This window comes from Marmota flaviventris, chromosome 4 (assembly GCF_047511675.1).
Source record: "Marmota flaviventris isolate mMarFla1 chromosome 4, mMarFla1.hap1, whole genome shotgun sequence".
NCBI classification, from domain to species: Eukaryota; Metazoa; Chordata; class Mammalia; order Rodentia; family Sciuridae; genus Marmota; species Marmota flaviventris.
Genome location: NC_092501.1, coordinates 87,832,770 through 87,846,816, shown reverse-complemented (window position 1 = coordinate 87,846,816; position 14,047 = coordinate 87,832,770). Strand labels below are relative to the sequence as shown.

The 14,047-nt window shown below is 40.1% G+C and overlaps 1 protein-coding gene across 1 annotated transcript in view; it reads right to left on the bottom strand.

Annotated features, from left to right (window-relative positions):
• Positions 1–2,622, bottom strand: part of Cryl1 (crystallin lambda 1) — a 142,267-nt gene extending 139,645 nt beyond the window's left edge. Inside the window, exon 1 of the mRNA XM_027941585.2 lies at positions 2,467–2,622. Coding sequence (XP_027797386.1) covers positions 2,467–2,507 — 41 coding nt within the window. The 5' untranslated portion in view covers positions 2,508–2,622. The remainder of the gene's footprint in view (positions 1–2,466) is intronic.
• Positions 2,623–14,047: the final 11,425 nt, after the last annotated feature.

Below are 14,047 nucleotides of genomic sequence, written 5' to 3'. Positions count from 1 at the left end.
ATGCATATATGTATGATGTGATCCATCAGGATATTTTCTAAAATAAAAGTATCTTTCTTTCCACTTTTTCATTTGAGAAAACAATGCAACCCCACAAAATGGCCCACCTCATCTCAAGCTGTAAAAGCCTTCACCCCGTGGCACCAGACCACTCTCTGTACTAGGTTCTCTTACATCCCAGGTCAGCCACATGGTGAAAGTATCAAAGGAAACAGGAGGTGTCAGGCAAGGGGATGAAGTAAGCCTCAGGCTACACAAAGTTAGAAAAGTGGAGACCCTTGATTGGCCTACAACAGCTAAAGGTCAAAGACTTTCCACAGTTTGGTCTCATTAAGCAAACCTCCTCTCACAGCTTGACCTGCATTTTGAAAATAATTAGAAGTTTTTTGTTTTGCAGTGCTAGGCATAGAAGCTGTTAGGTCCTTAGGCCAAAGTAACTCCATTTTGAAAAGCCCACCCAAGCCTGACCTTCTCATTCAGCCCCAAAGAGTCCCTAACTACCTAAACCACAACAAAGACACCAAGTAACAATCACAGGACCAGATGGGTTATTTTTTTAACTACTTCATTGTGCATGACTATATAGTTAAGAAGTTTTTTCAGCAGACTGCTGCACCTTGCAGAAGGGCAGCCTTGCTGATATTCTCTGTCAAGGAACTTTTGCTTGACTCAGAGGTATGTCTCTCCTGGATATTTGTGCAAGCTACCCTAACAGAACCCTGGGCCTCATGCCTGCTAGGCAAGTACTTTGCCACTCAGGCTACCTGCCCTATAAGTACTTTTTAAAGGAGTCTTCACAAAATGAGGGGAGAAGAAAGTTTTTTAATATCTGCTTTCTTAATAAAGATTCTATCATTGCTTAAACCAACCTTGTCTAGTGTGATTGCCATTAGTCATAGGGAATGTTAAGCTCCATCTGTATGGTTTTTAGGTATGAAGTGGCCCCAAAGCTTATGTGTGAGACAATGAAGAAAGTTTACAGGTGAAATGATTGGGTTATGAAAGCTTTAACCTTGTCAGTGCATTAATCCATTAATAGGGATTAACAGGGTAGTAACTGTAGGCAGGTAGGGTAGGTTGGTCATTGGGGCATGCAGGCCTTTGGGATTTAAATTTTGTCTCTGGTGAGTGAGAGCTCTCTCTTCTTCCTGATTACCATGTTCTGAGCTGCTTTCCTCCACTATACCTTTCCACTATGATGTTCTGCCTCATGTGGGGCTAGAGCAATGGAGCTGGTTGTATATGGATGAGAGCTCTAAAACCATATATAAACTTTTCTTCTTCTAAAATTGTTCCTGTTAGGCGTTTCCGTCACAGTGGCTTAAACAAAAAACAAAAAAAAAAAAGCTGACTAAAACATATGCACTGAAAGTATTAAATATATGCTGGATTTTGAAAACAATGTTAAAAAAGTAAACTATTTCATTTATAAAATTTAATACTTGTTTAAATAATAACACTTTAAAGATACTATGTTAAATAAAACGTGCTATAAAATTTTTCATTTTTTTTTTTGAGATAGGGTCTTGCTATGTTGCCCAAACTACCCTTGAATTCCTAAACTCAAGCAATCCTCCCCTCACCCCAACCTCCCAAGTAGCTAGGATCATAAGCATGCATCTAGTTTTATCTATTACTTTTTACTTTAAAACAACTACTAGAACATTTGATTACAAATGTGATTTGTATTTTCACGTTTATAGACTTGCTAAGGAAAGCTAGCCAATGGAAAGTTATATATAATATGCCTCCCCTTCTTAACGTAAAAAAGAAAAGAAAGTGGGCATGGGAGCACACACCAGAAATCTATTTGTTAAACCGATGAGGCCTTCACCCTCAGAAACGCCAATCCATGCGCCAGGTGTGTTCAGGTGCATTCGCTGTTCGGGCTTCCAATTACCTCCTAGCAGACAGGAATGCACCCTACAGGCAGCCTTGACTAGCATGCACCTGAACCCTCCTTTCTGGGCTACTCTCATCTTTTACTATGACCTTGGGCAAATTGCTTCATTTCCGTTTTCTCATTCAAAAACTGTGAATAACAATACAGTTATCGCAGGATTATTGCCAAAATTTATTTTCCTTATGCTCAATGCCTTGCGCGCCTATTGGACTAGCTAAGATAGGCCCGGCATCATTTGGTGGATCCCAGGAACTGCACTGCAATCGCAGCCTGCTCCGTCAGCTTTCGGACCCTTCAGGTCAATCAGCACCAAGTTTCACATTAACACTCTACAGGGTGCTTCTACCTGACACCGCCGCTGACCCAGACGCTTTCCCAGCCTGGTCAGCTCCGTGAAGAGAAACAAGAGCCCCTTGGAGGGCGGGAAGTTGGCGCACCCAACCGTTCGCAGGGAGGGTGCCCACCCGGATGGACGCTACGCGTGGGCCCAAACGCGGGATAGCGCGTCCCCAGCGCCTCCCCAGGCTCCATCGTTAATGGCACGACACTTCGGAACCCTTTACCTGCCAACAATCACCACCCCGCCGGCCGCTGAAGACGCCATGGCCAAGAGCCTAACTGGGCCAGGGACGGTCACAGCGAGCGCGAAGACCAAATCACGGGCGGGGCTGTCCTGCGCGGAGCTCGGTGGCAGGTCCCGGCGCCGTGGGGTTGGAGGCGTGCCCCGCGCCCATTGGCTGCGCACGCGCTGGTGGGGTGGCACCGAGGCTGCGGGCGGGGCCGGCAGTGCGGTGGCCCCCACTGGGCTACACAGCCCTCTCCCTAGCGCCCCAGGGCGCTGCTGACGGAGCGTTTACGTTATGAGCACCATTTATTAAATGGATATTTCTTGGAATTACCAAGGAACACGCAAGAACGCAGGACCGAAAGCGAAAAGAGCAGACTCTTCTGATGCGAGTAATTCGTTTATTTTGTAGTTTCTAAGTGTGCACGGTGAAACAAACCAGTGTCCACGGAAAGAGACTGCCAGGCTGGCACATGACTAGACCACTAAAGCATCCTAAAGAAACATTCACGAGTATTTCCCATTTGAGGATAGTAGCCACCTTTTCAGTACATACACACTGGGTTTACACCAGTGATTCATTCTGCTTCCAAGTTCTGAGGCTCCAGAACTTTGGGAGAGCAGAAAAGGGAAACTCCTGATACGTTACTCTGCGAAACGGGAGGACATATTTGAATTCCTTATATTGTGCACTGGCGACTATGAAATGCACTTCCTCCTTCCAGAGGCCAACTTGGTTTATGTGTAAGAAAAGGGAACTCTCTTAATGCCCTGAAGCCTGGCTCTTTTTGGAGCCGGGCACAGATGAAGGAAAGGGCATCTTACGTTGCATGACAAAAGTTTGTGTCCACACAGCACAAGTGAAAGGGGAAATGCCACGGCCCTCCAGTTGAAAAATGATTAGGCAGCACTCTAGCTGGAAATGTGACCAACACTGACAGGTTCAGATGATGAATGGAGGTCTTTCTTCAGTTTGTTTTCCCCAAGTGAAAACACGGAAATAGAAGTCTCAGAGAGATTAGGTTTTAAAGAACAATCTCACAAACTTTCAATAAACATATGAAAAGATATTCAACTTCATTAAACAAAAATGAAAAGTGACACAACAACAATAAGTCTCTTTCACCCATGAAACTGGCTAAAGGATAGGTAGAAAAGAGACAGGGAAGGTAAACAAAATTATAATTGTAAATCTAAGCTCCAAGTACATCCTCACCTTTACTCCCCAAGCCTGTTTTTCCCCAAGCCTGAATTCATAAAAAGTCTTTGACTCTTAGAGTATTGTGAATCCAGATGATTAATGCCTACATAAATTACTAGTTTATATAGCATATTTTCTTTAGACTAAATAAAGCAAAGAGAAAATATAGTTAGAGAGTTATGATTTGGGTATATTCCAAACATTGTGTATTGACTGGATGACATCAACCAAGAGATGCTGAAAAACCAGACCACTATGATTCACCCTGTGCTTTTTAAGAAAATTAAGCTTACTGCCAGGCCTAGTGGCATAGGCCTCTAATCCTCAAGAGGCTGGGTCAGGAGAATCACAGGTTGGTAAGCCAGCCTTGGCAACTTAGTGAGGCTTTAAGCAACCTAGTGAGACCCTGTCTCAAAATAAAAAATTTAAAAGGGGGTGGGGGAAGCTAGGGATGTGGCCCAGTGGTTAAGCACCCTTGGGTTCAATCCCCGGTACCAAAAAGTAAACTAAGCTCACTAGACTGAGGTCAACTCAACACACATTTCCCACATTGGCTACTTATAAATTTTCTTTAAAGGAAGAGCCAAGACCCCAAAAGTGCATTTCACTCAAAGCATTTCTCACTATTGAGTGACACACCTCTCTCTTTGTGTTTTCTGCTTTATTGTTTGCTTTCCTAAATAAATATCTTTGCTTTCTTAAATAAACCTGTGTTTGTGTCTCTTCTAACACATCCTAAAATTCCTTTCTGTGGCATAAGCCAAAAAACAGGATTGAGTTGAGATCCTCTTCTTCTCTCAGACCCCTTTTCGAATGACAATGAAGTATTTCAGAGCTACAATTCTTTCACAAAATTTAAGGCAGGCTTAAATTGGCATAGTCTTTCTAGAGGAATTGTCATAGTGTATTGTTGGGAAAACTTGCAGCTACTGTCCTTGGGCATCTCTGGTGTTCTGATTGAGTTGTACCAGACTCTAAGGCTTCCATCTTCTGATGCTGAGCAGTTTCTGTAGCTATGCACACAGTGAGTACCCTGTGACTGCTCACTACTGGGGGTGGGGTTGCTGCTCACTCTAAAGTTTGTTGTTTGCTCAAAAAGCACTGGGCCCTCAGGGGCCTAGTCATGCCTACATGTATCAGCTACTTGAGTTTGAGGCCAGTATGGCAAAACACCATCTCAAAAAAATTAGAAAAACAAATAAACTACAAAAATTTTTGAGCCTTTTATTTGAGGGGGCAGTACCAGGGATTGAACTCAGGGGCACTTGACCACTGAGCCACATTCTCAACCCTATTTTTTTGTATTTTTTATTTAAGACAGGGTTTCACTGAGTTGCTTAGTGCCTCACTTTTGCTGAGGCTGGCTTTGAACTCGCAATCCTCCTGTTTCAACCTCCAAAGTGCTGGGATTACAGGCATGTGTCACCATGCCCTGCTTGTTTTGAGCCTTTACCCATTGCAAATGCAGGGGTCATCCAGCCCTGCATGTAACACTACAGGAATTGAAGCCTCAAGAACCCTGTAAAAAGCCAGGTCCTATAGTATATGGCTGTAGCCCCAGGCTGAAACAGGAAGATCTCCTGAGCCTAGGAGTTGGAGGCCAGCCTGGGAAACAAAGCAAGATCCTGTTTCAAAAAACATTAAAATGAAATAAAATTTTAAGAAAAAATCCTTTGTAAGTATGCCAACATACTGGCTATTGTTTCAATATAAGTCAAAAGTTCTTCAATTTCTAACCCAGGCATTTCATTTCTTCTGTCAGCATCCACAGAACTATAGAAAATTAACCTTTTAGCTTGCAATTAAGTGAAAAGACTGCTCACAGTTGTTGATATTTCAAAATATTAAATGTATGTGCCTTTTGGCCAATCCTAGAGGCCAATCTTATTGTACAGAAATGCAAGAGGAGAGGAAGATGGACAACATTATTTCCATATAGCTTCTAATTGATTCCATGGTAAATATCTATCTATGAGAAAGGGTTTTAAAGATTATGGAATTTAGCTGGACATGGTGGTGCATACCTGTAATCCCAGTGACTCAGGAGGCTGAGGCAAAAAGACTGCAAGTTCAAGAACAGCCTCTACAACTCAGTGAGATTTTGCTTCAAAATAAAAAATGAAAAGGGGTGGGGATGTAGTTCAGTGGTAAAACACCCCTGAGTTCAATACCCAGAACCACCAAAGGAAAAAAAAAAGATTATGGAATTTTCAAAGAATATCTGCTTAAGACCAAGAGGGAGTTACAGGAACAAAAGCAAAATGAGCAGAATTTGCAGGACATAGTACCAAAGAAGAAGATGATGCACAGAGGAGAACATGTTCCAGGCCTCTGGAAAAGAGGCCCCTCAAGTTTTTAGCTTCCAAATGTGGTCCAAGAAAGGAGTAGAATAATCCTCAGAACTCACATAGGCTGAGGAGATCTGTGTTCCCATCAGCCAAAGTGGGAAGACCTCGTAATACAGAGGACATCAGTAAAATCCTCAGAAATCATGCATTAGTAGTGGAAAAATTCTCCCGGAATCACCCTGAAAAAGATTAAAAGCAAGCCTCAAAAGGACCAATCTAATTCCAAGTTAACTGCACTCCAGAACAAATTCCAGTATTAAAGGAATAAAGCAATTTTGGAAAAGAATAAATTTAGGAGAATTCAAGCTGATTTCAAGACTTCTATAAAGTAAAGTAATCAAGACAGTGTGATATAAAAAAATAAAATAGACATAAGTCTTGGAGTAAGGGGAAATAGAGAATTACCATTTAAGGAGTAGAAAGTTTCAATTTTGTGGTATTATTATATAATAAGAAATATGTATAGTAGTTCCCCCGTACCCACAATTTTGCTTTTATAGTTTAGATTATCTGTAGTCAACCGCTATTTTATTATTGTGACTAATTTGTAAATTAAATTTTATCATAGGTATGATAGGAAAAAGCATAGTATATATAGGGTTCAGTACTATCTGTAGTTTCAGGCATCCACTGGGAGTTTCAGAAGATATCCTGAGGGTAAGGGAGGGGGCTCTGTTTTGAATGTGATTTGCCCCTCAAAGATTCATAGGCTTGAAGCTTGGATCTCTGTGGCAGTGTTTGTGGAAACTTTAAGAGATGGGACCTAGTGGGAAGTGATTAGGTCAAAAGGGGCTGCTATGGTTTGGTTCTGAAATGTCCCCCAAAGGCTACTTGTTGAAGGTTTGGTCCCCAGTGCAACAATGCTCAGAGTGGGGCTCCTGGAAAGTGACTGGATGGAGAGGGCTCTAACTTCATCAATGAGTTAATCCATTGATGGGTTCATAGTGGCTTTATTTGGAGGTGGTAGAAACTGTAGGGAATGGGAACTAGTTGGAGGAAATAGATCATTAGGGGAACTAGATCACTGAAAAGGTGCATCTCGTCCTCAGTCATTTCCTTGTTCTCTGCTTCTCAGCTGCCATGAGGTGAGTACCTTTTCTCCACCACGCCATGCCCTTCTGTCATGATGTTCTGCCTCACCAAAGGCCCAAAAACAATGGAGTTGGCTGACAGTGATCTGAAACTATAAGACAAAATAAATATTTTCTCCTCTAACTTGATTTTCTCAGATATTTTGTCCAGTGATGAAAAGCTGACTAACAAGGGCATCACCCTCAGAAGAGATTCATATGGTTCTTGAAGGACCCTAGTTATTTATCACAAGAGTAGGTTGTTACAAATGGAGTCCACCCCACATGCTTGGCTCCTTTTGCTTGCCCCTATTTTCCTTCTCATTTCTCCATCATGTTGTGATGCAGCCAATGGGGCCCCACAAGAGGCCAAACATATGGGCCCCTGCAGTCCTGGACTTTCAGCCTCCAAAACTGTTTAGGTAATAAGTCTCCTTCCTTTGCATAGTAGACAGCTTCAGGTTTTTTTTGTTGCACCAATAGAAAATGAACTAATACTGGGTAGTACTTTATTTGGTCTTTGTCTACTATTTCTGGCCAGAGATCCAAAAACCCTTGATATTTCCCAAATGATAAGAGCTACAAAGGTGAAAAGTGCATTTTACAAGCCCCTTTCATCCACAACCGAGTTTATGTTAATGACATGACTTTTGGGAAAGGCCCGAGGAAGAGGCTACTGACCAGAAGAAACCATCATGGGTTACAGAGTCAGAACTTTTCTTTTTTTAAAAACTTTTTATTTGTTCTTTTTAGTTATACATGACAGTAGATCGTATTTTGACATATCATACATACATGGAGTATAACTTCCCATTTTTGTAGTTGTACATGACGTGGAGTTAACACGTCGTGTATTTATATATGAACATAGGAAAGTTATGTCTGATTCATTCTACTGTCTTTTCTATTCCCATCCCCCTTCCCTTCCCTTCTTTCACCTTTGTCTAATCCAGTGAACTTCTATTCTCCATGACACCGCACCCCCACCCCCGGCCTCTTGTGAGTTAGCATCTGCATATCAGAAAGAACATTTAGCTTTTAGTTTTGGAGGGATTGGCTTATTTCTCTTAGCATGATAGTCTCCAGTTTCATCTATTTATTAGCAAATGCCATAATTTCATTATTCTTTATGGCTGAGCAATATTTCATTGTATATGTATGTGTGTGTATGTATGTATCACATTTAAAAACTCTTTTTTGGTGGACATAACAGAGTACCTTTATTTTATTTATTTATTTATTTATTTATTTATTTGGTGCTGAGAATTGAACCCAGTGCCTCACACATGCAAGACAAGCGCTCTACCACTGAGCCACAACCCCAGCCCCTATATTGTAGGGATTCTGACCATGGAAATGTACAGGGAAGTGTTCCCCTGGTGAGCAAATCTGCCTGCCTAACAGTAACTTCAAACAATGGGCTTTCTTAAAAACTACACAAATCTCTTAACATTACGTATTGTAACTGTAAAATTAACTACAAAATAAACAACCTTATTGATACTCTAAACAATAATGTAGTTATGGTATTAATGACCTAATGTAAACTATTGGTATAAATAAACATGGCCACTTGGACAAAGAGCCACTCTGACACTTTCCTGCCTCTGCATCTGTAATCTGTCTCCTCTTTATTATTATTTCTTTACACTATATATCACATTTTCTTTATCTATTTATCTGTTGAAGGGCACTTAGGTTGGTTCCATAGGTTAGCTATTGTGATTGAACTGCTATAAAAATTGATGTGGCTGCGACACTGTTGTATTCTGATTTTAACTCCTGTGGGTATATACCAAAGAGTTGAATAACTGAGTCAAATGGTAGTTTCATTCAAAGTTTTCTGAGGAATCTCCATGCTGCTTTCTGGAGTATGTAGAGAATCAGAACTTTCAACCTCACCCCTCCCCATCTCCTGGAGAGAGTGAGAGAGAATGGAAGTTGATTTAATCACCAATGGCTATTGATTTAATTAACCATACCTATATAATAAAGCTTCCAAAAATTCAAAAGGATGGGGTTCCACAAATTTCCCAGTTGATGGACAAGATAGCAACCATATGACAGGCACATTCAGAGGATCCTATAATCAGGACCCAATCAGATTCACCCTATGAATTTCATCACCCAGCTGCTATTTGTACCCTTTAATATATTCTTTATAATAAATAGGTTACAGCATATAAAGTATTTTCCTGAGTTCTATAACCTGTTATAGTAAACTATCGAACCTAAAGAGGAGGTCATGGGAACTTCCAATCCATACCCAATTTTGACAGAAGGTGTGGGTAACCTGGGGTCCCACCACTTACAATTGGTGTCTGAAATGAGTGGAGTCAATCTTGGGGACTTCACCTTAATCTATGGGGATTTGTACTAACTCCAGAAACTTGGTGTAAGAATCAAGTCAAATTATACAACAGTCAGTGGGTATCTCCTGAAGAATTAAATTAAACTGTTGTAGGGAAAAAATCCATTTTCATAAGTGAAGTATTGAGAGTAGCAGTAAGAGGAAACAGGAGTTTCCTCTCAAAGTTGAAAAAAAATTCTGAAGTTGAATAGTAGTGATAGTTGCACATTAACATGAATGTACTCGAAACTACTGAACTATATGCTTTAAACTGGTTAAGATGATAAATGTAATGTTTTTGGTATTTTGTCAAATTAGAACAGTAAACATATATATACCAATGGAAAAAATAGAGTCCATAAGTGGACCACAGGCATATGGTTTACTGATTTTCAATGAAGTATTTCAAAGTTTATATGCTGAAACTTTCAGTGTGTGGGCGTTAGGAGGTTATTAACCATAAGGTCCATCCTCATAAATGGGATTAATGCACTTATAAAAAGGGACCTTAGGGAGTTGTCTTGCCCTCTTTCCACCTCTTCTCCCTTCTAGAATGGGGCTCACACCAGACTCAAACCTTACTAACACTCAGACTTCCGGCCTCCAGAACTATGAGAAATAAATATCTGTTGTTCACAAGTTCATGGAATCAGCCAGAGCTGATTAAGATAGCTTTTTTTTTTATTAAATATTTTTTTACTTGTTGATGGACTTTTATTTATTTATTTATATGTGGTGTTGAGAATTGAACACAGTGCCTCACACATGCTAGGCAAGCGCTCTACCACTGAACCACAACCCAGCCCCAAACAGTGTTTTAGACAGCTTTGTGTCACTGTGACCAAAAGACCAGACAAGAATGACCAGACAAGACCAACTTGAGGAGGAGAATTTATTTTGACTCATAGTTTCAGAAGTTCAGTCCATAGTTGTCCAAATCCATAGCTCTGGGCACAGGGTGAGGCAGAATATCATGGCAGAAGAGCATGGCAAAGGAAAGTAGCTCAGGACATGAGAGCCCGGAAGGAGAGAGGGAGAGGGGAAAGTAGGGAGGATATGATCCACTCACCAAGGATGAAAATATAAACCCCAAAGTCACACCCTACCTACAGCTAACCCCTAGTTAATCTATATTCGTGGATTAATCCACTAAGTCATTCCTCTCATCTAATCATTTCACCTCTGAAAATTCTTGCTTTGTCTCACATGTGAGCTTTTGAGGGAGATCTCATATCTAAACCATAATAGACAGATACAAAGACAATTCCATTAAAACAGGCTAGTTTTTTCAACAAATGATCCTGGAGTAATGGGACATGCATAGGCAATAATAGTAATAAGCAGATTAACTGTTATCTTTTACCATATACAAAAACTTGTTCAAAATGTATCATAGACCAAAATGTAAAACATAAAACTAGAAAACATCTAAAATGAAACATAAGAGGCATTTTTGTGACCTTAAGTCAGACAAAGATCTTTTTAGATGTGATAATAAATAAAAGCATAACAAATAAAAGAAAAGTTGATAAATTAGATTTCATCAAAAATAAGAACTTTTGCATTTTCAAAGACAATTCTAAAAGAATGAAAATAGAAGCTACAAACTTGGAAAAAATATTTTCAGGCAGGGGTTGTGGATCAGTGGTAGAGCACTTGCCTAGCATGTGTGAAGTACTTTGATTCTCAGCACTGCTTATAAAAAAATGAATAAAATAAAGATCCATCAACAAATAAATATATATATATAATTTTAAAATTTTTTCAAATTATGTATTTGTTGAATGACTTGTATAGGAATATATAAGGAATTCTCAAACTCAAAAAGTTTTAAAATGAAGGATGAAAAACTGTTTTAAAAAATGGGCAAGAACTTGAATAGACATTCCTCCAATGAATATATAAAAATGGCCAATGACCACATGAAAAGATGTTCAACATCACTAATCATTGGGGAAATGCAACAAAAATTACAATGAGATGCTGCCTCAAACCCATTAGGAAAGCTATTATCAAATCCCCCCTCAAAACAGAAAACAAACAAACCAAACCCAGAAAATAAAAAGTGTTGGTGAGCATGTGGGGAAATGGAAATCCTTATGCATTCCTATTAGGAATGGAAAATTATACATAGCAACCACTATGGAAAACAATATGACAGTTCCTCAAAATATAAAAGATAGAATTACTATATGACCCATCAATTCCACTTTGAGTATATACCCAAAATAACTAAAAGCAGAAGAGTCTCAAAGAGATATTCATACATTCATGTCCACAGCTACATTATTCCCAGTGGCAACACAAGTGTCCATGGATAAACAAATGGATAGCAAAATGTGGTGTTTCCATATCATAGAATATTATTCAGCCTTAAAAAGTTCAGTCCTTTTTCTTTCATTCACATCTACCAGCTGGCCATTCTCTTTCTATCATGACTTTTAAAAGGTACTCACCAGGAGCTGAGCAGAAGCAGGGCTATGTTTTTGAACTTCCTAGCCTCCAGAACCATGGGGGGGTCAAACAAACCTTTCTTCTTTGTTTTCCTTTTTGTTCATTTGAGGGCTGGAGAGAGAGAGAGAGAGAGAGAGAGAGAGAGAGAGAGAAGGCAAGTACTCTACCACTGAGTTTCAACCCAGGTCTATAACTTTTTTTTAAATTAATTATCCAGGCTCAGGCTCAGGTGTACTATTATAGCAACAACTAAAACACATCTTTTAAGTATATAAAGCTTTAGGAGAGTAAAAAGTTGGTAATGTTTAATGTTTGAGAAATTCAGCCTCAGAAACAGTCTTGTAACTACTATTAAAATTAAAATCTTAACTACTGTTATAAATGTATAACTGAGGGAGGCTGGGGGATCTAATTTAGTAGTGAAGTGTGAGCTTAGCATGATCAAGGGTTTGGGTTCAATCCCCAGCACCACCATCCCAAAATGTATAGTTGAGAAACTGATTTGGGCAATATTTTAAGATGAGATCTTCCTAATTTTCTGTATAGTTTTGGAACATTTAAAAGAACTTAAGGAGCACATTAGGATGATTTCATTTATTAGATTTATAAAACTTATTTAGTATTTGGGGGAGTTTTGTGAAGTCCAACTAGTTAGAAACACAGAGGAAATAAAATACAATATATTTATAAATGCAATTTTAAAATACTGTAAAAATGTTTAATTAATTTCATAAACTCAAAGACCTCTTAAAAGTGATTGTTAATTTTTTCCCTAAACTTTAAAAAACTGATCCAAGGAAAAATGTTGATATTGAAACTCCAATAAATTGAATAATAATCCTTAAATAAAAAGTAAACTCCTAAATCACCTTTTCTATGTACTAAAACAAGCTCACATTCCTATCACTGGTGGAAAACTGGGATTAGTCCTGAAGATAAGGTCTCAAGGAGTGGAGATTGCCTTTAAGATAAAGATAGCTGCAAATCTCTTTGATCACAAAGTGCTGCTTCCTCTAGCCGAAGCAGAGCAGGGTAGAAGAAGCAAGTTGAAATAGTCAGGACCTTATAGCAAAGTGGAGGCATTGAACCAGGATCCAGGCTGCCTCCCCACTACAGGCACTCAGGGTGAAAGTTATATCCAGCTCACTATTATCCAGCCTCAAGAACAAGCATACTTAGGAATGAAGTCCAAGTGAAGACCTGAAGAAATGAGTTAACAGCTGTTTACTCTGTACCCTTGGTTATTCATGGGTCAGAAAAAGGCCCCAGTACAGTGGAGGTCCAGGTGAAATGAGCTATTACTGAATCCCATTGGTTTGGCTATGACTGAGTCTACAATCTGTAAATACTTATTTCTTTCAGTAATCTGTATGGGCATAAGGGAATATCAGGGAGGTTTGTGTGAGAGCCCTGTGCCACAGTCTGGCTGGGCACAATTCAGGAGCCACTTGTCAAAAGAAACGAACTTTATTTTTAGAACCACACACGCCAAACAAAACAGCTCCTCAGGAAAACCTTCAGAACCCGACTGCCACCACCGGCTTCCCACAAGCCTCTCAACCTCCCCCACTCCTCCTGCTATTGAGGCCGATTGGCTCGCGTGGGCGGAGCCAAAAAAGTCCCCCAATGAGTAGCTCCATAGTCTGAAAGGGCGGGGAAACAGCTCAATGAGCATCACCACAGAGGAGCCAATCAGCTAGAAGTTGCTGGGGCTGCTGTGAGCCAATCATCAGCTGGCAGTCTGAAAGTTTGCTGGGGCCCCTTCGGCTGTGGCTCTCAACAGCCCTGAGATATAGGGGTTGGGACACAAAGAACTTATCCTGGTGACCATTCTCCATCCCTGACCCCTCATCTGGCCTGAGTCTTGGGAGAGGACTGTAGGTGAAAGCTGGGGGAGGGATATTCTTGGAGCTCCATGGTGCAGGGGGCTAATCTCAACTAGGCTTTAGTGCCCACATGACAAAGCCTAAAAATGAGAGCATTTGAGGAGGTGAATGTGCCTTCTAGTTCCACAAAGAATGTATAATTAAGCAATACTTTGGGTCCCTGAGGGCTTCTGGGCACTCTGATGTTGGCTGGACTTTTTTGACCCGAAGATTTTTTTTTTCCAATTGTGAATTTGAATATGTTCCACATTGAAGGCTGATCAATATTGT